At 39.4% G+C, this 24,306-nt stretch overlaps 1 protein-coding gene across 1 annotated transcript in view; it reads left to right on the forward strand.

Moving 5' to 3' along the window:
• Positions 1-24,306, forward strand: part of TMEM132C (transmembrane protein 132C) — a 222,058-nt gene that overhangs the window by 121,981 nt on the left and 75,771 nt on the right. The window contains exon 3 of the mRNA XM_074844448.1: positions 3,251-3,397. Coding sequence (XP_074700549.1) covers positions 3,251-3,397 — 147 coding nt within the window. The remainder of the gene's footprint in view (positions 1-3,250; positions 3,398-24,306) is intronic.

The following is a 24,306-nucleotide window of genomic DNA, read 5'->3' on the forward strand; positions in this document are numbered from 1 at the left end:
CAAGAAAATCTTTTGCTGTTCTGGCTACCATGTGTTCATAAAGCTTCAAAAACCTGTTCAGATTGAGTCCTTTATCCAGTGTGGGATTGAAGCTGACCTCTGGTATTCTGCACCGTTCTTAATGATGGTTGGTCTTTCATCTTTCCATTGCAAGGTCTGCTTTTGTCAGAAGATCAAAAACTGCTTAACTTTCAGCACACAGACAATCAAACTCAAATAAATGAGCTGCTGCCCTTGGCTTTTGTGCACATGTAGGTGACTTGCTTAGCAGGGTCTGTGTTTAGATCCAGAAAAAGGAAAGGGTGATTTTTGGGTGACTTGGGGCTGTGGTTTAGTTAGTCCTTAGTGTAGATAGCACATAGCCTAAGTGACAGGGGAAATTTAGTGACACCCACAGAAAATACCAATAATTGTTTAGAATAGTGTTGGAGGGGAAGATTTTGACTCCACTTTGGGTGGAAGTCCAAGCTGTCAAGTTATGGCTGGTGGATACTTGCAGGTTGTAGAGCTGTACAGAAGAGCCTCCGTGTGAGGACAAGCATCTACTCATGAATAAGCAGACACGGCAAAGGGGAGAATTTTCCAGTTGGAGTGGGGAACCACGCACTAAGGAAACCTGGAGTACTTCAGCTGTTTATCATCTCCATTTATTGTCACTGTACCTGCCTCCCTTAAGCGAACATGATAAATGTATATATACTGCATAGATTGGGTGGGTAGATACAGGAGACTGTCAAGTAATTTGGCCTCCAGGTCCTCGGTCTCAGGGTTTATTGAGGTAGTATAACTTACAAATTTTTATGTACAAAGTTGGCACTATTGATTTAAAAAATTAATATTTAATCACAAGCATACAAGGTCAACGAATCTTTGGTAAAGAATTAAATAGACTTTTCCTTGCTAGCACTCAAACACCAAGTAAATAAAAATGTAAGTGAAAACATTTGTAGCATACGCATACAGACTGCATTTAAAAATGTATGGGGCTCAGTACTGTCTGACTTAATTCTGATTCATCCGTTGACCTTGTTATATAAAACTCAATGCCCTTTTTAGAGAGTTGCAAATTGTGCTTCATATTTATTTAGGAAGTTCAATCTTCTGGGTGTTCATACCCTAATTCCAGTGCTAAGTGCAATCACAACATTGATTTTTCTCACTAAACATAACCTACTTTACCCTGGGATAGAATTTTTTTTTAATGGGCTTTATATAATGGCATGTGTGAAAACCACTCAACTTAATGCCCCATACTGTAATTAACAAAATGGCATTGTAGCCATGGTCTGTCGTCCTCTGGCAGTGTATTTTACCACTAACCTTGGCCATACAAAATGTCCGTCCTAATTAACAGGAGCCCGGGTATTGACTATGTCAATCTACATGGTGGAAGGAGCAATCTGCAGCTGCTGACAAAGTTGTAATTCTGTTGAAAATCCAAACATGAGGAACCTCATTTTGACTGACGTTATGCCATTTCAGAGCCCATCTCGAGGAACAGCTGAATAAAATATCTGAATGATCAGTTTTTACTTCAGTTGCTAAATAACAGTATCCTAAAATACATCCAAACGGCTCCATAAATACATACTACCAAAAACGTACTGATGGATTTATACAGATTTCCAGATTGGTGGTAGTGTTTTCTTATTAATGAAATGTTTATTTATTGTTCATTTATTTGAACTGTAGTATGCTGGAAAACTTAATGGGACTTAAAGCTTTAATGAACTTTCAGTAACAGATTTGATTCTTGCTTTACTTTTTCAGTTTTCATTTCTGAGTTATTCATCTGAAGGTATTAGAGATGTGTCAGGTTTGTGCTAGTTTTACTTGAGCAAGACAGTAATCTGTGACGCTCCATGGTGTTTCATGTTACAAATAAGAGAATTAAGCATTTATGCTTTTATACTGAGAAAAAAAAATGCTTTCTTTTTCAATGTGTTAAATTAATTGTGTTTTGTCTCACTGTTGAAAAACTGCAACAAGAAAATATACTCTCAATGTTCGTGACTACATTTTTAAAGCATTTTAGTGTCTAAAGATGCAAAAAGACCCGTTTTTCTGAGGAACTTAGGTGCTGAGTCCTCATAAATGTCAAGAAGATATCGACATATTGTTAGATGATGATTTCTGGTCAATAACTAACATTTTGTGTTGAATAAGTGTTTTACAAAAAAAAAGTTTTTCACTGTGCTTTAGCCTCTTTGCTACGATGAAGGCAGTCCCTGCTGAGTAGAGGCCATGGTGACCGTGCTCTGACGGTGTGGAGTTAAGCAGCCCTTTGCCTTCTCCATCCAACACTGAGGCCAAACTACTCAGAGCCATGTACTTCTAACTGACATCCTGCTCCCCACATACTCATCCTCTTGTGTGAGTTCAGTGGGCTGGTGGAAGTTTGGCCCTCAGTGTCTTTTGAAGAGAAAGGCTGTACAAGTATCTCTGCTTCTCATTTTTGATGCTTTGTAATAGAACTGAAGATGGGCAGTTAAATGTTCTTCACCCAAATAGCATCTTTGCTGGGAGTTCTTTATACAAATGCTCCTTAATTAAGCAAGTGCTCTTTAATTAACCCTCCATACAGTTATTGTTGATGCTATTAACATCACTAGATAGATGCAGTTAACTTTTCCACAGGACATAACAATTAACAGTGGCAGAAATTTGCATCCTATAAGACCATCTCTGAGTTACAAAGTCAACAGCTGTATTGTCTCCAGGCTGGAGATTTCAAACAGAAATTTCCTTGGGAGTCTGTCACAAAGAGGGAATTGTCAGGCAGAGCAGCAACGAGAAGAATATCATATGGAATAAAAATGGGTTATTTAAAAAACTCTGGTGAAGTATTGCTCTGTGCAGTGATGAAGCGTGTGTTTGTCTTGATACAGATGAACAGAACCTTCCTGAGTCTTCTGTGATGGGACAGATTTCTCTTTGGGAGAAATCATTGCTGGAATAGAGAAAAGATCCTTGAGTGCAGGTTTTCCTTACAGGTTCAGTCTTCATTGTAACTCTAGCCTGTTGTTGGCAGAACATAAAAAGGCACACACTTAGCTGGTTCCGTCCAAAAAAAGTGATATGTTGCCTTAGATCTGCATTCATGATATCACTCTCCTATTTACTGATGGATTAGAAGCATATCCAATACTTAAAGCTGATATATTGAGATTTTCATGCTTGAGCTACATTTGGAAGATCACAGTCCTGAATGACTCTCTTGTAAACTTTTTACAATTGCTGTTTCCAACAGGGCAAAGGTGAAGAAAGGTGTAAACATTCTCAGTGCAAAGACAAGTGACCCCCGGCAATGGGATGTGAAACAAGAGGTGGGGAACGGTGGAAAGCATTCAACCACAACAGTTATTTGTCAGAGGATAGCACCAAGTTCAAGGAACAGGTATGAAACCTCATATTCTCGGCACATTAAACTCATTTATATCCATGATACCATTCATTGGTTGAAAGACTTAGGGCTCATATTACCACTACTCATACCTATTAAACCTGTAGCCTGGAAATCTGGAGACACTTATGTTAACTATGGTACCATCTGCTCATCTATAACAGGGCATCTCAGTTTCCAGGTAATAAAATTCATCAGTTTAAATTAAAAAATGAATACAATAGGCCTACGTTTGGGGTGTGTGCATGTCATTTTAGCATGAATATGAATAACTTAAAGGTTTTTACTGAACATAATTTTTTGGCTTGATAGTTTTGACCTTGTTTCTCTGAACATATCACAGACTCTGTGGTTGGTTCATCAAGCAAGCAATGAATTCTTCTGCAGTGAACCACTGTAACTTTGAAGCATCGGTATAGGGTAATTCAAACCTTTCAGTATTTAGTATCTTCTATGTAATACAGAAAAATCCCCTTTTGCAAACAGTTACGTTTTCCAGAACTGGAGGCTCCTTTGCTAAGCCGTACACTGGTAACTGTCAGAGGCAAAGCAGCGCACTCCAGGGAGCAGTGGTATGAACTGGCCTGCCAGTGCCTGCCAGTGCCTGCTTTCCTGTTTAATATGTTTTTACTGAGACTTGGTCTGGTTGTTCCACAGACACAAAAGCTGTGCTTTTTCAGTAAGTGTGATTATCTTCTACAGCACATAGTAAAGTCATATATTGCTGCTTTCAGTGGAAATTATTTTGCTCTTGCTGGGTATCATCTTAACAAATTCTCACAACACTGCTGTACATTAGTCCACGCAGAGCATTTTCATTGTACAGATCTGAGCAGTGCTTCCCTAGCTCTGGGCTTATTATTAGCCTCAAATCTAGGCTCACTGAAAGTGTCATAAAATCTTTGGTGGATGCTGGGTTGGTTATTGCTTTCCCATGCAGTTGGCTTGTGCTATCTTCAGGCACAGAAAACCTGAGCAGATTTTAACATTTGTATTCTGTGCCCCGTCAGAGTGCCTGGGAAATATTAGACTTCTGTAAGTGCAGAAATTTCTCTTGTCATGAGCAGCTCACTGATTCAGTGTATTTACACTTGATATCATTGCAGTTAGTGAGATTTTCAGTGGAGAGTTTGGGGGAGGGGGGATAAAGGGAAAGGAAAAATACATAATTTGAGCCTGCCAGAAGTAAAAAACAAAACAGTTTGAAAGGAAGGACATGGCTTTAGAATAGCATGTAACTGAGTCTATTTGCAACTGCAGAACTATAATAGTCAGGTTATCAAACCCCAAATTAAATCTTCTCCAATTTACATAAGGTCTAATTAACCCACAAAAATATTTTTAGCACTAATTATGCAAATAAAAGTCAATTTTTTAATTAATGCCTCTTTCATTTGTGTATGTAAATAGTCGCTGTCTTCTGAAAGCGTGACAAAGCTAGATTTGAATGAAATATTTGTGTACAAGGAAGAGCTGGGTAGGGAAACCTGGCATGTGTGTACTGGGATCCCAGTGGGAAAGCATAGGATGTAGTGGGCATTACAGTTATTGAGTTTCTAAGTGTCACTTGGAGGCCGCTGCACAGAGCGCAAATATTCTATTAAGCTAATTTAATTTGGTTGAGAATTGCAAGTCCCTAATGGGATCTTTCTGTGCTGCCACCAGCTTTTTCAGGCTGGTTTAGCAGTGAAGTTCATTTGGGTGGTGTGCCGTTCTGTAGCAAGGTCAGCATAGATGTGAGGTGCTGTTCGGGAGTTCCAGCATCAACACAGGCTGATCTTCTCTTGCAGCAAACTCGACCAACTCATAAATGTGTTGGTTAATTTAAGAAGAGAGAGGTGTTTTCCACTATCTTTGCAAAAGAGCTTCTGAAAAGCAAGTAAATGAAAGTTCTTGAATGCTTTATGAACATTCACACAGCTTGTCAAGAAGATGATAGTATGTTATTTTTCTTTACATGACCATCTATTTTTAGCACAGCTCAGAGAATCAGCTAGCAGGGAAGGAGAGTGAAGGGTCTTCTACAGTTGTGCCTTATTCCTCTGCTGCAAGCAGCAGGAGTAATTTGGCTCTCCCCTTGTATTGTCACATGTCCCCAGTTAGTTGTGAAGTAAGTCAGAATATTACTTAAATTCATAATAGATTCTCAGTGCATTGGAGTCTGCCTCCTACAAACTATTTTGTGGTAGCCAGATAAAACTGCATCCAGGATTCGTTCTGGTCGTAATGGGGAGAGCGATGTGTTGAGTTGTTAAGGACATTCTGGCCTTTCTCTATGTGCTCTCCTTTACTCAGGAATCTCCCTGATGCACCATGGAGAACCATTGCACTCTTTCCCCTTCATATCCCTGGAAACAAATGTCTATGCTCAATAAAGTTACTCATTTTCATTGCCATGTTGCTTTTCTTTTCTTGCATATTCCTACTATCATTAGCATATGGATATAATGACATTGTAAACACTTTGAAACAAGCAGTTTATATCTGAATGCAACACCACTTAGGAGCTTATATACCTATCACATTATATAAATAATAAAAACCAAGGGATGTATTTTAAACACATCACATCGATAATTGTTCACCATTACATTTTGAGAATTTAAGTGGGTCATGCTTTTTTACTTTTTTAAGTAATATTTGTTCTCTTTGAATTTGTGCTGCTAAAGCCAAGAGCCATAGCTTTTTAACTTAGATTTATTCAGAAAGGCTTTACCACTGTAGCAAGTAACTGAAAATGGCTTGAAATCAGCAATGTTTGTGTGCCTCATAATGCAGTTTGTGCTGAGATTCAAGTAGCTATTGATGAGGATAATAACACTAATCAGTGAAAACAAGTCTTAGACTACTGCTTGGTCACTTGTTTTCCCTTGTTTCTCATTTCTGGAGGAAAGCTGGTAGATTTGAATTGTGTCCTCAGGGTAGATGAAGAGATATTTTTGGTTACTATTATAACCATTTCCGTATCTTAGTATTGCCTCTATTTGGTTCCAGCCTAAGGCTTATGTGGTTGATTTATGATGTTCCACATCTACCCTGAGAACAGCTTCAGTGAAAAGACTCATATTTGCTGTGTAGTTTATTTTGGATTGCCACCACAGGGTATTAGACCTATTCCAAGACAGAGCAAGGGTTATTTTTAACCCAAGTAATTTTCATTGTCTTTTTTTTTTTTTTTTTTTGAAATAACATACCTCCACCAGCTGGTATGCTGTGAACTGTGGGGATGAGAAAGACGGATTTAAGGGTAGGAGCAAGGAGGGTTAGGGGAATTTCTTAAGCTGTCTTCTCTACCAAAGCCAGAGCATCCTATAACTGCGGTGTCAAGAGCTAAGAAGCAGTGACTGGGGCTAATCTAGGCCTAACTCCTCTTGCTCCTTCAAATCTGGAACTGGGCTGCCGCAAGCTGCCCTCAGTCTGTTCCTGGGCTGATATTTCTGCCTGTGGATGTTGTACTTTGCAGAGGAATGGAGTCACTCAGTGCTTTTGATTTCTGTCAGCCGAGTAGAAAATCTGAGTGTGAGAGAACGAAGAGACATTTAGAAAAACTGACATAATGGAAAACTGCTGTGATGTAGCACTTTATCCTCTTGGCCTTGAACCTTTTGAGAGGCCCATGGGCTTACATCTCTCCAGCCATCTGTCTGATAAAGAGGCAGACTCAGGAAGAGTGCTTCCAGATGTTACGTTTATGTTTCAGACTGTGTCACAATCACTTCTTCCCCCTCGCCACACGCGCATACAGTTCTTGAGGTTGGTTTTTTTGTGGTGGTTTTTTTTTTTTTAACACTGTCTGGGTATCATTGCATTCACATGGAAACAGCTAATGATGTTACCAGGTTTTGTTTTGTATCATCGGGGCATGGAAGAAAGCCGTTACAATTCTGTGCAGGTCCCTCCTCTGTCTGGCAGCACCATATGCTGCCAAGAGATGTCAGGGAAGTGAATTCTCTTGTGATTGAAAAATAAAAGTAAAGAGTGTATGTACAACGTGCCTCAAACTTGAAAAACTGTAAGCCGTGCGGGGTGTGTGTCTGGCTATACCTGAAGACAGGCAGTCTGTGCCCAATATATGGACACAGAGAAGCGTATTCGTACATTACAAGCAGGGTAGATGTTATTAATTCTTTCTGAATCTGGGTCATCTTCCCCTCACACAGTTTTGGGTCAGAGTGGTTTGCAGAGCTCAGCAGAGTGGCAGTGGTGCCTGCTGACCTTAAAACCTTGCAGTCTGAGCAGAGGACACAATTTTCACAAGGACTGAGAGGTTTGGTGTTCATGGATCAGGATTTTTTCATTACAGTTGTTTATCTTTCTGACTGATAATTGAGGCAAGATCATACCTGAGATGGCATATGCCACAGCTGTAGTAGTAGATGTTTGGGAAGTTGTATACATCTTCAGGAAGTCGCATCTGTGTCTGCAGAAAACTGCTTTGTACGAACTGTAGAGATACTTTGGGAGGAAGACATCAGCAGTGGATTTCTTTTACCATTAAACCCTGAAACAAACAATTTCCATTCATTTATGAGAAAGTCACATATGAACAAGCATTATGGCCTCCTGAGTATTTTGTTTTAAGCATCATGCATATTTTGGTGCAAATTAGGTGCAGTCTTTTAGATTGCTGGCAAATTACCAGTGCAACCCTCAGAGCTCCCAAGGTGAGTCATTCTTGTGATCTGCATCTGTCTGCTTAAAACGACACCTGGGAATGTATGCATGTAGCTGTCAATAACAGTATCAGGAATAATAAAGCTAAGGCTTTACTGACTGCTTTAAAGATCCTTTCCCTCTACTTTTTCTCATCTTGATTTCCCAAATAATTTATCTGTGACTGCTGTCTTTGCATTTTAAGATTTCTCTTTATGTTAGAATGCTTGCTTCAGGTCAAATTAGGGCACAGATGTCTCTGGCGTACGGTGTAGGTGCCAAAGACACACTGGACATCTGCACATATGGTGGAGGATCAGCCAGCTGTGCCTTGTAACAATATCTTTTCTAGGGCACAGAAGACTAGGGTTAGAAGGTTGCTTCCCAAAGGAGCCTTTCATATGGCTCCTCTTTTGCTGCTTTGAATGTCAGGAGTGTTTATCAAAGGCCCAAGCTGGGGAGGGAGGAAGGGTGAAGAATGTCTCTCGTGTCTCTTTCAGGAGTAGGCTGTCTGCGGGAAGGAGGCGGATGCTCCGTTGCTGTTGCCTCGCTCTGTCTGCTGCAGTGTCTAAGCAAGTGTCTGCACAAACTGTCTTGAGAGGGAATATTTGCTTCTTACACCTTACTGTCTTACTGGGTACTTGTGGGAGCAGGGCAACTTGTTGAACCTTATGAATCCTGAGTGGTTTTGACTTAATGGGCAGCCCTCGCTTATATTAAGGAAAAGCAAATTCTGCGGGAGGCCTCATGGACAAGGACTCTTCCTGAGCCTGAAGGACCCTTTCTTTTCAATGCTTTCATTAATGCAAGTTCAGAAAGATCAAATTTGAGATAGCTATAGCAATTGTCATGGCAACAACATACATCTGTCTGGTTTTCATCTAGCACCTACCGTTGCGAGGCCCTGATCTATAACCAGAGTGTTGGCTCTACCATAATCCATCAACACTATAATCAGTCAATTGTTTCAATGGAAATTTGTGTTTAACTTGTCATCAGCATAAATACCTGCTTTCTAACAGATAAAGGCTGAGTCAGAAACCCAACAGGGTCTGCACAAGTGTTGTGGAAGATACTAAATGGAAAGTATTTTCTTTCTTATCAGGTATGTTACAACATTCTCTCTTCTGTTTGAAATTCAGAGCAAGATATATTATAATATAAGATGAGGTTTTTGAAAGCCTGTTGTTAGGCACTGTTGAAATGAATTTTCATGTTGGATTGCAACAGAACCAGTGTTAGACTCAGTCCTGACTATTCAAAAATACTACATTAGTCTTTATAGATAACTTAACATAGTATTAGCCAAGGAGCAAGGTATTCCCATGAGTTCTCTCTCCAAGAAAATAAATAAATTAATAGAGATGAGATTTAAAAATGCATGAAATTAGATCTGTCCATGATCTCTACAGAAGTTCCAGCCCAATTGCAATAAATTAATTTTTTATATTTTTTTCTCTACTTTGGAGTTCCTGGGTCTGTTGGGAAGCAGAAGGGCTGAAGCACCAAGAGAAAGGTCATTCTTCACATGTTTCTTGCCCAAATGAAAGCATCAAATTTGTTTGCTCAACAAATCTGTATAGTTTGGAAGAGCTTTTTAAATGCTTATCAAAACCAAATGCTGGAGGCTTAGCCAATGCATGCGATAACCCAGTCTTGCTGAGAAAGCTGCTGTCAGTGCCTTCCCTGCTTTCCAGTCAGGTTGGATATATTGTTTTATTTCACTGTTAAGTAAATAGAGCAGAGCCTCACACATACTAAATAGAATAGGATGTGCAATCATCGAATAATGGGGCAACAGCTTTATATCCATTACAAATTGATAGACGGGTTCAGTAATAACTGTAATTCCTGATGTCCAGGGTAAAATTATTTTTTGATATCTGACAAAGTAATAATTTCTCAGAGAGCGACTAGAAAACATACAGTCTACGTTTCAGCCTTTTACTTATGTCTGAGCATCTGTTTTGCAGAGCTCCTGGAATATGCAGTGGGAAAGGCTGGCTGTCCCAATTGTATTTTCTGTCGAAAGCTGCTGTGTTCTTGCTTTTAATAAGCTGTAATTCATAGTGAGGTTATCTGTGAAAATCTTCTCCTGATGCAGCACATTCATGGATTGACATTTCTGTTAATTTCTCCTCTTTACACTTTAAATCATGAGTTCTAATTTGCGGTTGAGGTCAGCTCTTACTTATCTGTGACAGTTGGCATGGTTCGGATGTTTTAGCAGGTATTGTAATGTAGCCTTCCTTATGATTTGGAGGCAGTGGAAGATAAGAGACAAAAGATGCAGGACTGGGGGGGAGGAATTTGTGCATGTGTATTTTTTCTCACACTGTCTTTGAAGCAGAAACATCTGCTGAAAGCCATAAACAGCTGAGTTCAGCAATACCACATCACGCTGCCAAGTGACTCTGCTTTCCTCTGTAACTTTCACAGCAGAGGAAATAAATCAGTCAGGCAATAAAGAATGAAGAAAATTTAGGAAAAAGTGCCAAAAGCCAAATCTTTCTAGAATAAAGTGAATAAGATCTTTGTTAGTATTCGGCAGAGCAAATTGAAATATGTTTCTTACACACGTAAGCCCTCTGTACCATTGCTGCTTGAGGAATTTTGTAATAACAAAACTCCTCTGAACTTGACACTTAAAACTGGTCAGGAGAGACTTCTGGAAAATAGGCTACAATCTCATAAAAGAGAATTAGATGATTTTAAACATTTTTCAATCTCATGCCTCTATCAAATCAGTCTGACAGTGGTAAAGTATCACCGTTTATCTGAGACCTTTACTTTTTCTTAGACAAAGCACAATATATTAGACAGGTGAACCATTTGTTTCTGCATTGGCTTACTGAGATTTACTTTTCCACTCAAAGTTACTTTAGTTTGATGTGCTACTGCCTATTTAAAGTACAGGTAAAAAATCTCATCTCTATTTCTTTCTTTTGTTACATAATAATGGTGGGTGCTCTGTGAAACAGGTGGAAAATTATTATATAGATGCTAAGTCTTTGTTGTAAGTCTTACACAAGACTGGTAAGAAAACCAGCAGATTATGGTAACTGCTGACTCGGAGGATTTTACGGTGTGGTGCTGGTGCTGTGGGCTGCTACTCCCAGCTTGCAGCAGAGCTCTCCCTCCAGTCACCTCTCCTGGCTGCCACTTTGGTTCAGACTGGTGAGTTCTATTCCCACTTGACCCATGTATGTAATTAAGTAAGTGATGTTACTTGTATACCTGCAGCAAGGATGGTTAAACACTACTCCTGCTGCCTTCTTCATTTAGAGACCACATCGTCTGTCTTTTGTTGTTGTACCTCCCACCAGGCCTAAATAATAGGAAGACAGAACTTGGGTGGTTTTTGCACACTGCAATTTTTTTCTCTCTTTTTAAAATTCAAAATGAGTTTAAATGCATTTCATTAGGCTCTGCCATTACATCCATCGCATCTCCTCCAGTTGGAAATAGTTGTAATAAAAAAATAATTTTGTAAGCACATTAAAATTATCATTTAAAATCACTTACATGATTGATACAGGCCTTATAGTGGAAGTTGAGTCTTCATAAACACTTGGCAGACCTAACTGTTGTCTCATTAGCACCAGTTTTACGTTGGTTTAGCTCCACTGAGTTGAGTGAAATTGATCTACTGATTCTCACTTTTGTAATTTAAACCAGGATCAAGCCTTACATGATCATAAGATGTTTGTTTAAACTCATTTGTAGTATCCAGTTCTGTGATTACAAATACCGGTTTGAATGCCAAACCAGCATGAGGTCCTGAACTCAAACAATTTGAAGACCTGATCTGTCAGGTGTGTTTGCTTCTTTGAGACACTCACATCTCAGGCTTAGAAGACCTTGCTGCTCTTCAGTTATCTTCTTAGAAAAATGTTTGCAGTAGCTGGGCTGCTAACAAATACAGCTCTTGTCCTACAACTCTCTAGTATTTTTTTCAATATTTCCATGCACTCTTGTCTGTCCCCATCCATCTGCTGTCTCTCTTCTGCTGTACTAGCAGACTTGCTGAAGCAGGCAGCATGTTCGTTATTTGTATAGTATGCAGCAGGGTCCTAGCCTATGACAAGGTTCCTACTCTTAATGATAATAAATAATCACGTCCTTTATCTGGTCAATTCTGTGTCTCTGCCTGAAAATAGTTGAATGGATCCATTTCCTAGTGTGAAGCATGTTTTAAACTTTTGTGGACTGATACGGGGTTAATACTGATTTGTTGCATAACTACTAATAGGCCACGTTACCAGTGCTTCAGACTGAATAAAGCAGCATCATTATTGTTTTGCAAACACTTTATAGTGTATGAGCACTGTTAGCAAACACAACAGTTTATGTAATTCAAGCTGGACATAACGCAACTCAGCAAAACCAAGGACTTCTTGCATTTGGTCGTGATGGATTCCATTCAATTTCCCCTGCATGTTTTACATAGTAGGTAGAGATAATACATGCTCTTTTACAAGCTTAAAAGTAAAAATCTTTGCCTGTTATAGACAAAGCAACTAAAACCAGTCTAAACAAACTAGCTTGTGTCAGAGATCATTGCAGTCTTCCACACATAACTGACTTACACAAGAAAGAGTAGTTACTCTATTGGCTTCTATAAGTCATCATTTGCAAGTCATAAGTTATCTGCAATTCAGGCTGCAGGGAGACCTCTGGTATTTCACATTCTGGGAATGAAGGAAGATCTTGTTTTTCTTTGTTATCACTTCATGGTGAATATCAGCAAATACATTTTAAAAGGCAACCTTTTTTTTCGGCACTGTGCAGCCACAGTCCCTTAAGTGTAAATCAGTGTAGAATTTGTCTTGCTGTGTCAAGTGCTTGTACAAATCACCTGGTTTGAGTTGGGTTTTGTTACATAAATTGGTGGGTCGGAAGGGACATAGGAAGTGTTTGGAGGATACTGTATATTTCCTGGCAATTGAACAAGGTAGAGGTGGGCTGCTCTTTTGAAAGGTAGTAGATGTCTCCAAAAAAATGGTTATGATCCATCAAATCCCAACTAAATAAGACCCCTGGGGTTCTGTACCAAAAATTAAGAACGAGAAATGAAATGGGAGTAGCAGTACTATACAAAAGTGCCAGTGTTTTCTGAATGCACTTTTTCCTTAAGCGAGGAAATTCAGTACTTTTTCCTGCAAAAATCTGTGATATGTCCTTATTACTTTGAAGGGTCAGAATGAGGAGTGTCAATGACTGGTATAAATCAGTGTAGGTCTGCTGAAACAATGTATACCAGTTTGTCCCACTACCATTCACAAAAAGCCCCTACAACTTTCCTGTTATTACTTCATCAACATGCTAGTTATTTCATGGGGCGGTAAGTTTATTAAAGAAAACTGAGATGCTTGTTGTAGAGAGGTTTTTTGTTAGATCAATGCTGTATTCCTGATTGCTTGCCAGGAATTTCAGTTCTACTTAAATTTCCAGGGAAGAAACCTTAGCTTCATGGAAGCAAATGGCAAAATTTCCTTTGCAGTCTGAATTTCACCCCAAGTTTAAACCCAATTTTACTCTTCTCTTCTTCCTCCTCTCTGACATCCAGCTCAGAAAACTAGGTAATCTCTTTCCTGGTCAAGGCTGTGAACAACAGCTTACACACTCCCCTTCCATGTGTATACCTGCATACATGATGGTAATTATTACAAAAGGAGTTTTAAGTAGCATCCCATTGATTTTTGGTTTCCATGCTGCAAATTAATGGACTGAGCATGCACTCTTTGTAATCACACTAGTAGAAATTCAATAATGACTCTGCCAGAGTACTTGAGTGACCTCAGCCACTGAATTCTTTCCTATTTCAACTATTTTTAAAGAGACTGGCATATTTAGCAATGCCATTGGATGGCTTGAAAGCAAGGTGCCCTGTCAACGAAAGTGTTACTGATAGACCAGCTAAAGAGAATTTCAATGTTTATATCTGTTCTCTTACACAGAAGTTGTAAACTATTTTGGGTGGCAATGTTCATTGGAATGTACTAAGCAAAAGAAATTTCTGATGTATATGATCTGCATGAAATATTCCATTATAACTACTAGATTTCAACCAAATCAGAGCTCAGCAAGTACCACTGACAACCCCCAAAGGAATATAATCCCTCTGGTTAGTTTAGCAATTGTTCAGCTAGGTTTAGACATTTTAATTTTATTTGATTGTAATTTCTTATGGCGTTTTTGTCATCTCTGAGAAAGTGCAATGGGATGATGAGGCTCTCCACTTGGAGATGCTATTTGTCAATTTTTATCTTGAGGAATGTTCTGAAATTTAATGAGACTGACTGGGAAAGAATATTTAAAACCAGATCTTGTTCATTGCTGTGTATCTGTTTGTCTGTCTATACGTGCATAGTTCCACGGTTTGGTTATACCTGCTGTGATTCGCTCACAACACGCCAGTGAACTCCTATGCATTACAGATGAACACTATTTAAATGCCATTCCCAACAGTACTCTTACTTAGAAAAGTTAACCTAGAAGTGTCATGGTAAGTGTAGGGGACTTGATCACTAAGAATTGGCTAGAAACTCAGCTTTTGCTAACATTACTCCCAGAACCATCCAGGAAGGGGTTTGTTGCCATCTTCTGTTAATCAAAACTGTGTTAATTATCTTGACAAGGAGCCTCTCCTGCTCTTTTCAGTATTCCTGGGGCTGGTAGAATTGCTGAGGTGAGATGAAACACGCAGCCATCAAATATCATATAACTGCCACATCCTTCAGTGATGCAAATCAGTAGAGATTTGTTGTGGTTCACTATGGATCACATATAAATTTACCATGTGGATTTATTAAAAAAAGTCTCAGAAGATACCTAGAATCACATGTGGAACAGACTTCCATTTAGAGCAGAACCCAGGACATTCGAGGGCAGTGGTTTTTACACACCCTGCTGACCATGTTGTGCGTAAATAGACTCTGACTTTGTAAATGTTTGAAAAGTGTGAATTCTTCACCATTATCTGCTCCCAAGGGAATACTGATTTCACTGGCTTTGCTTTGAGTGCTACACCTCAACAACTGGTTTTGAAAAGGTGTGTCTGTAATTGGCTACAGAAGAACTTACGCTTTTTTAATAGGAGTTAATACCTAATTATCAGAACAGAAAGAAATAACCAGGTTTTGACTTTGGAGTCCAATTCAGCATTCAGTGAAGTTTGGAGAAGACTGTCCATTGGCTTTGAGTCCTGCTCTTGATGAACAACTTTAGAACAGCTTTTACATCCTATGTTTAAGAACAAAACTACTAACTATGCCCACTACTGAGGACAAGTTAATTGCTGCCTAAAGGACATAAGATGAAAAAAATATCCTTTCAGCAACTCTCAGTTGTTTTCTTCAGGTTTTCCCACCCAAGTCCTTTTAAAGCCCTTTTTGGACCAGCTCAGTGTGCAGGCTCCAAAATCCCTCTTCCTTCTGTTTTCCTTTTTTTCAGAACCTTTACCACTTCATCATACTCCGTTTTTATCCTCCTTCGTAAGTAAAGGTTTGGGTTTAAATTTGTTATTGATTCCTGGTATAATGACAGCATTATAGGATCTGCTTTATGTTTTCCAGTCTGGATTTGGACCTTAGTGTCTCTCTGTATCCTGTCAAATAACCTGGCAGAGATTTCTCTAGTCTGTCTTTTATGGGACCGTGGGTTTTCTGTGTAATGATACCCCCTTTCTCAGCCATTGGGGAGATTTGCATTAACTGTTGAGTTCTTTTACAGTATTAATCAAGTCTTAGTTTGGAATTACGGATCCTGAAAGGGGGAAGAGTTTGTGGTGGTTTCCCATGTGGGTAATATAGCAGCATGCCTTTCACATTAGAAGCTTTAACATTGGTGTGTGTGAATATATATTTTATTTGTATTTGCATCAACTTGTCATCATGCCAGTCATCTATTTGTTTCTTTGCCAAGTTCTCAAGTAATTTCCTAGGTTGCTAGAAAGGATATTTATCTTTTCTACAGTTCTGCAGATTTAGCTGTGAATCAAAGAAAAATCAAGCATCCGATTCTACCCTCAGTGTGTACCAAGCAGCCACTGGCAGCAGCTCCCATGGGGACATCATTAGCCAGCTGTGGGAGTCCAGTGTTTCATTCCTTTCTTCTTGAGATCATCTGAACCCACATGGTTCTTCTAAGAAAGCACATACAGCTCTTGCCAGGGTCTCATGAGCAGGATTAGATAACTGCCTGGAGCACATTATAGTCTCCTTCTGGCCATGGCCTGGCTCACTCCCCACAAAACTTGGATTCAGAGGAAGGAAAGATTTGCACTTGGGTCACACACTCTGACCCAAATGGAGCAAGGATGCAGCATGGACATGCACAGACATGTGAGTGCTTCCAGGACCCACAGTTTGGCTGTGACCCACACATTGGATGGAGAGATGCTTTAGCTGCCAAAGTGCAGTAAATCATTTGTATTCATTAATATCTGTCATATTTTCTGTGGTTCCCATTTTAAGTTCCCCATGTACCTTAGAGAGAGAAGACAGTTTCAGTGACACTCTCTCAAGATAAAAACCCTAGCTTATTTCAAGTAAACAGCTGACTGGAGTATTTGTCAGGCTCTATTATAGCTGTTCCTGCATTCTGTAAAATTATTCACATATATACAAGCATGAGTTCATTTTGCCGGGAAGCAAGACCATTAATCCTGCCTACTTTGAAGCCATGTCTTTGTGGACTGTGGTGGGTGACTTAAGTGTTCAGATTACTTAGATTGTTGGAGACTTCATCCTTTTGTAATGTTAATGACTACTGAGTAGCTCAGCATCAGAAATTTTTCTTATATTTAAGAATATTTTTTCTTTTTCATCTTACATTTTTTCTTATATTTTCTTATATTTCCCTATGTTTATGTTTAATTTCTTGTATTACTTATATATTTAATATTCTTTGTATAATAAATCCTCTCATAGGGTGATTTGGTTTCTAAAGAGTTAATTGCTGCATGCTGTTTTACTCATGAGCCAATTGAATCGGATAATTTGCTGTTTCCTGAGTAATGTCAAAGACTGTACAGAAAGATCTTTTGTTCCAATGAAGATGTTGAAGAGGGTTTGAGGATTCCTTTCTATGCATATTCTTTATGTGAAAGTTTTACAGTGTGTACCCTATAAGATTTAGAAATTCTGCTATTTAAACATCTATACATATAATTAGTCAGTAATTGCTGAGCTGTAATAATCTCTTCAGTGTGTTTATTAGAACTATTTCAGGTATCCCTAAAGACAGATTCAGGAAGGTGTGTAAAACCTTTAGTTTTATAGTTGCTGCCAGTTTTTCATCTTAAGCAGGGAAAGAGATGGGATTTTGTAGGCACTGAAGTTCCCAGGTTCTTGCCCCTGAAGTTCAAGAGCTATCAGCTACTGGTAGTAGTCACCAACTTGTTTCTGTAGGACCCCAGCCTGGTCTGTGCTTCATTAGGGGACACCTCCCTATTTCCAACAACGTAGTTCCTTCATTTCACACGTACAAAGCAGAACTGTGCTCCTTGTAGACACCTTTTTGTTTCTACCTTTCTGGTAAGTGCTATCTGTTTTCTTATTGGAGTCTAACAGCCAAAATTCTTATGTGTGGAAACTCCTTCGTGAGAGAGGATGAGCATGAATGATTGTGAGGGATCAAGGACAAGGAACAGACAGCTCTGAAACATTCATTATGGAGTTTACAGGAAACTTGCTTGCAGTCTGCCTGTGTTACTTGCTTCTGACTGTGCAAAACATGCACTAAACATGTTTAAGAACACAGAGCTTGGGTCTTCATATGTCAAGGCTTATCCACAGTTCAGAGCCTGAGATGCTCTGCAGATTAACACTGAATTGTGCGCTACATCGCCAGACCCTGTGTACCAAATCTCAGCAGTGAGGGTTTGAAGGAAAAAAAAGACTGAGGGGCTAATTAGCTGGGTCACAAAGCGGTCAGGCTTGGCAGGACTGAAGGGAGGAGAAGGGCTCTCTAACTGTGAGTAGTATAGAAGCGAAGAGGTGCTTGTCCAGACCAAATCTCTCCTGAGCCTTTAAAAGTTTTCTGTCTCTACCTAAAATCAAATGTAGATTATATGAGCATTTCAACTTGTCTTCCATGTCTCTGTATTACTCTTTCTCAAATGTAATGCTTCTGAAACTAATCGCCAAACCCTCTCAATTATTGTCACACTCTGAGTAGCTTAATGACAATAATTCTCTGTAGGGAAAAAAATAGTTTAAGTGAATGGAAGTGATATTAGATGCAGGAAAACTAGGCCAAAAGTCATTCTGTCTTTGCTAACTAGGTGCAATGTAAATTTTAAAAGAAGGTATTGAAATTACTACTCTTGGAAGGGAATCCAAAACTATAATGGTTGTTCTTTTTTTAAGGGAAGTCACGTTTCTCCTTGGGGCTAATACCATAAGGTTCTTTGTACTGAAAACAGGATAGTGCTAAGAATAGAGATCTAAGTTATTAGAGAGATGTATTTTAAATATATAACTTAATAGTTTACAGTGTACCGTTTATGGTGTTGGCTTCCTTCTGTGCATTCCTACCCACTAGACTGTGGAAACAGTTTCCATATTGCTCTCAGTCAGTGACAGTATTTTGACATTTGTACAAGGGAATGTATATAACCAAACACATATCTGTTTCAGTTGAAAATGAAATAAACTGTGATGACACCTGAAAACTTAAGGTTGCAAGTCTGGGACTTGCAGGCTTTTCCAGAGTTTCCTAAAAATGTGTAAAGTTAACCTTCAAAGTCTTTGTGGGTCTGGTGTCCCTCTAGTCTCTTCTGTAAACCAGTTTCCACATTCATCTGTCTTTTTACTCTGTTTTAGACTTACTGGTGTGGGTAGAAATCACCTCCCTAACTTCTCCCTCTTCTAAGAGATATACTGGAGATAATGGCCATTATTCCTCTACCTGACATTCCAGGTTAAAAATACCAAATACACTCAACTCAGTCCTCCCTCTAGTTTCAGTCAATTTCTGGGGAGGACATTGATTTGATTAATTACCCTTTGGCAGCAGAAGTGTATTGGAAGTTGCTCAGGTGACCTCTAGATCATCTGCTGGCTGACACATGGGAACTCTCCATCACAAGCAGAGCTTTGGCCTGTGCCAGTCTCAGGGCCCATACTGTCCGAAGGGGGGAAACGGTTAATATCTTGTATCCATAACATTTACTTTAAACCCAGTGCACTTTCTCCTGGGTGCTGCATTGTGGGGTAGCATCCAAACACTTCTTAATTCTTAGTGTTTTAACCTCTTCTGTCTAAGTCATGGTATCTGGCACTGTATAACGGTGACTAGAAAGCTGTCATCACTCTGGGAGTGGTGTGCTATAGCAGAGCTGGGTTGTATGTTAGAGGGGATCCAGAATGAGCCTCAACAGTGCCCATGTATTAATGACCCATTGTCATTAAGGCCATCCAGGCTTGTCTAACACAGCCCTCCTTCATTCAGTTTAAATTTCTGTTAAACACTGTTTAAGCCCCCAAAGATAAGAACTTTGCTCTTATGTGGGGTAGTTGCAGTCTCTGCACTTTACTGCTAAAGCTATAGCAAGCAAGAGCAGGCCGTGCTGCTCATTCTAAGTATATACATTCTTTAGCTTTCTCCCTCCACCAAGCCTTAAGCTTGTTGCCTAAAAATGCCCTTTACAAGAAAAAATCTATAGTGCTGCAGAGCTGGCTGATTTATTGGTGACCTGCCTGTAAGGACTGCATTACCCAAGTATTCACTTGTCCTTTGAACAGGAAAGAACAGACAGGTGGAGCCTGGGGTATTACTTGGTACAAAGCAAACATTTAAAAAGCACAAAGTTTCAGGTCCTTATTGGTAATGGGAAGTGCTATTTTCAAAAGTGCCATTTGACATTTAGAAGATTAACTGGTATTGACTTCCTGTGTGAGTTGGGCTCCTGAGTATCTGAGTCACTTTTGGAAACCTGAGTTGGCCATCTGTTTCACTTGGGCTTTGCAGTGCCAAGTGAAGCAATGCATAAATACTTTGATGACTATAGTTTGTAGTACCTAAATTTAAAAAAGCAGTTGTTTCAACAGTCCTGACACCTATTGGAATTTTCAGAAGTTCTGGGGCCTCGAATTCCCACTGCCTGGGAGAGAGCAGATGTGTTTGAAAACAATCGGAGTTTGAAAGGAACTTGTGCTTTTGAAAACCCCAGAGCTACCCCATCACTTTTGAAAGTGGAACTTGGGTATTTCCAGAAATTTCACCTGCCATCCCAACCAGACATCTGACAACAGAACCTGAAAACAGAGTATTTCTTAAAATGGGGTAGAAAAGCGAGATGCAACATGGTAGCATATATAATAGGAACCTCCTATTGCAAATTTGTCTATAGATTCTGAGAGTGTGCATGGAGGACACGGTTGAGACTGAAGACATGGGCATTTGGGGCACTGGGGAAGCAGTTTCTGCAGCTGGTTCAAACTCAACATGGGCAGGAAAGACAGGTATGGCTGTAATCCAGCATAGAGAGAGTACGCCAGCTTTTGAGCAGTGCTCTGGCATGGGAGGGATAGCAAGAATGATTTGGGAAAGACTTGGCATTAAGAGAGCTCTATTTTGAGCTTGACAACAGAGATCGAAGACTTGAGACTGAGGAGTAGAAGACATAAAAGAATAGGTGGTTTAGAAGTCTAGCTTAGGAAAAGTGGTAGCAACATCCATGAGACTCATGAGTCAGGGAGCTATGTGGGTCAAAGTAGGAGAAGTGCAAAGAAGTGACTGTGCCATTCAAATGGAGAAAGTAAGAAAGCTGCAGGGTCCTGCTCTGGAGCTGCCACGCGGAGCCGCAAGGGAAGCAGGGCTGTGCTGAACACCTCCAGGAGCAGCAGATCACTCCTGTGCTGACTGCCTGGAGTGCACTGGCTGGTGTCCACCCTGTCTGAGGCAGGAGGGGGAACAGCAAGCAGGGAGACAGCTGAAAATAGCAAAGTTAATGTGAAATCAATAGTCATGTTTGTTGTTGTTCCTTTCCAGTGTAAGCAGGTGACAATCCTCATTCCCATCTTTCATTCTCTATGTGACTTAGCAATACCAAACTTCCTTTAAGCTCAATAAGGATGTTCATAGAAACTTTTTATTGCACCTCCTTTGTTTTAACTGGAATTCAATAGTTCCTCACTGCCACGCTGTGAAACTGGGCCAAATAAACAGCAGGATAGTCCATCCATCACTGCTTTAATTTTGTGCCTTGAAGGAAATGACTGGTCTAGGGAAACAGCACACAATGCAGTTTGAACAGCCATCTCCAGGCCATTTAACATCAGGGGAGGCTCATAATGAGAGCCCTCAGTGCCCTGGCCCATCTTCATAATGTTTCAATACAGAATTTTATTTGGGACAGTCTCCATAACTTTCCAGGATTATGTCACCTTCCTTCCTTTTCGGTTTGACAGTGAATTTGATGCTGCTGATAAGTGGCTGTTTTGAGAGCTTTGGAGACTGTGGAGAGTTTATTGATCAAAGACATAAGGAACAACAACAACTTCTTACTGGTCCTCCCCTGTGATATTCCTTAACCAGAAGAACAATAAAATCTGGAAGTCCATATAATTTGAGTACTGCATTTATTTCCATATGTATAATGCTTGATGGTAACAGCTCTATTTCAATGTCATTGCATTTTTTGATGACAAAAATAAAGTTGACAAATTGCAGCCAATGCTCACTCTTACTCCTGGATCCAGATGACATGGACACAAGTTACCGAGGTTTATTACAGTAACGTGCAAGTGGAAGCCAGACAGAATGGCAGCCTGAGTCTACCTCTGGTTCATTTTACTGCATACAGCTTGTAGCTGTTTTTCCTGTTAACATTTCTCACATCAGTCAGCTTGACCATATACAAAGTCTTCAATAGGTATGATTGAGAGAGAATGTAAAATCCATATGGATATGACTCTGAATAGAAATCTTTTTGTAGGAAGCTGTGAGGGCTTTATTGGGTATGTTGCCATTTCTCTTTTTCAATAAATATTTCCCACTTTTAGAATTTAAAACCTTTTAAGCTACTAGTTTTTGTTTAAAGATAGTACTGCATGTTTTGGCATTTTTTTTAATCCATTATAACTAACTGTATATTGATTATTGTTAAGGGATTTAGAACAATGGAAAGTGTTCAGGTGTATTCCTGCAGCTGGATCAGGACTATATAAAAACCTTTATTTTGTGATTCCTTAGCTTTAACATGAATTAAACATTCATCATACTTTCTGAATAAGATGGAACTGGATTGGTTAACATGATAGTAGATGCAAATAATTTTTAAAATATTTGATTCCTAATATATAGCCCCACTGATTTCCTTTATAACAATGTCAAGAGTACTCAAAGCCTCACTCGCATAATAGGCAGAGCTCTGCAAAATCCTCAGGACTTAATTTAAACATGCACTTATTGTTTGTGTCCTCATTTCTCCGATGAACTCCTGTATGACCTTGGGCAAGTCACTTCATTTATCTGTTCCCCAGCTTGCATATCATAAAACAGGCTAATAGTACTGTACTCCCAAGAGCTGTGCATAAAAATTCTGTCCAAAAGCAGTAAGGGAACATTTTGCTATTGTTGTAGATATTATGTATCTATTCAAGCAACATGTCCTTATGGTCTTATGCATCATATGGGTAGACCCACTGAAGGCAGCAGGACTGTTTACACATTGAAAGTGGTTTGCTGGACAATGGCCAGAAAATAGTGATGAACCTATAACTAGTAGATATTCCCCAAGGCATTTAGCAGCAGGAATTATGGTTCAGAACTATGTTAGGAGGGTGGATAGATATATAAATAATTGTCATCAGGATTTAAAGTCATTCAGGAGGCGTAGTCTACTTTGCATGTAAACAAAAATGTAGGTCTTGAGGGAGTCTGTGTCTCGGCTAAATCTGCTCATGTATAAATCCTCTTTTTTAGGCTTTATATTTTGTAATCATTGTAATTTAAATTCAGCTAAAGTGCACAGGATTTGCACATTTTACCACCATTATGGAAGTCAATAGGAGCTGTGCATCCCACTCACTGTAGCTGCCCTTCAATAATTAACTCCTTCCCATCTCCTAAATCTGGAATCAGGCACAGCAACAGCACTTGAGACAGCCTTTGAGAGCATTCAGCCTGGGAATATGCATGTGAGGGACAATTAATTCAGCCATTTTGTATTTGTCTTCTTACTTCTGTCTTCCTCTCTTTCCTGAGATACTAAGCTGCTGACTTTGTTGTTGCTGGGTAAGCAACCACTCCTGCAATTATCAGAAGGCTGGCCCATCCCTTGTTGACTTCTGTGCCAGGGGATCAGACTGCCGGGCAGTACATTCCCTGAACCCTTCGGTTTCCTTCTGATGCTTATTTGGCATCCTTCCTGTCATGCACATTGAATAGGATTAACCAACTGCATGTGTTCTCCCAGCTAAACAAATTCTTCAGACCAAATTCATTAGTCAAACAAACTGATAGTGGGAGATGCATCCCTGGACTATAAAGCTTTCCACCAGAAAAATATTCTGTTCTGCTATTATCCCTTTTTGTAGTTCCTTCAAGTGTTTTCTTTTTATGTTGAGAAAGTTCTGATTGTTTTGTAGTAAACAACTTTGCAGGAATGACAAATGTTGCTTTGCCCATTGAAAAGAGGAGACAGATGTTCTGTAGAGTAGGATAGAGAGAGGAAAATACCCAGGTTTTTATCAATCAACCATGTTTGAATTTTTTTCCTGTAGTTAAGAGTGTAGACTTGAAACCTGCAGGAGCGGGAGTGTTGAACATTACTTCACCTCAATCATCCCTGCTAAGTATTATGAGTGCAAGAAAGGGATCCTTAATATCCCTGTTACATGTGGAGCATTTTATTAACTCAGAGAGGCACTTGGGGTTGGCTTTTTTTTTTTTTTCCCTGGAGGAAATAGTAAAATTTGACAGGTAATTTTGTAAATGAAGACAGTAAACAGCTGTTGAAGATGATAATGTCTGAGTGGTTTTGTTGTTTCTTTGAAAACTTAGTTACACTCATTTTAGATTAATTTTTCATTGTCTTCTGTTAAATGAGAATTGCTTACACGGCTGCTTCAGATGGAACCTTGATTGCTTTCCATCTACTGCCAAAACCATAAAAGACCAAAAAAAATCAAATGCATAAAAACATTTATGAGCAGTGATACAATAAATTCGTGCTATAGTGCATTTTAATTTGATAAATTAAAGTTTTTTTATGCAGCAGTTTGTGTTCATGTGTGAGA

The sequence above is a fragment of the Strix aluco genome, chromosome 18 (genome assembly GCF_031877795.1).
Source record: "Strix aluco isolate bStrAlu1 chromosome 18, bStrAlu1.hap1, whole genome shotgun sequence".
In the NCBI taxonomy this organism is placed as follows: Eukaryota; Metazoa; Chordata; class Aves; order Strigiformes; family Strigidae; genus Strix; species Strix aluco.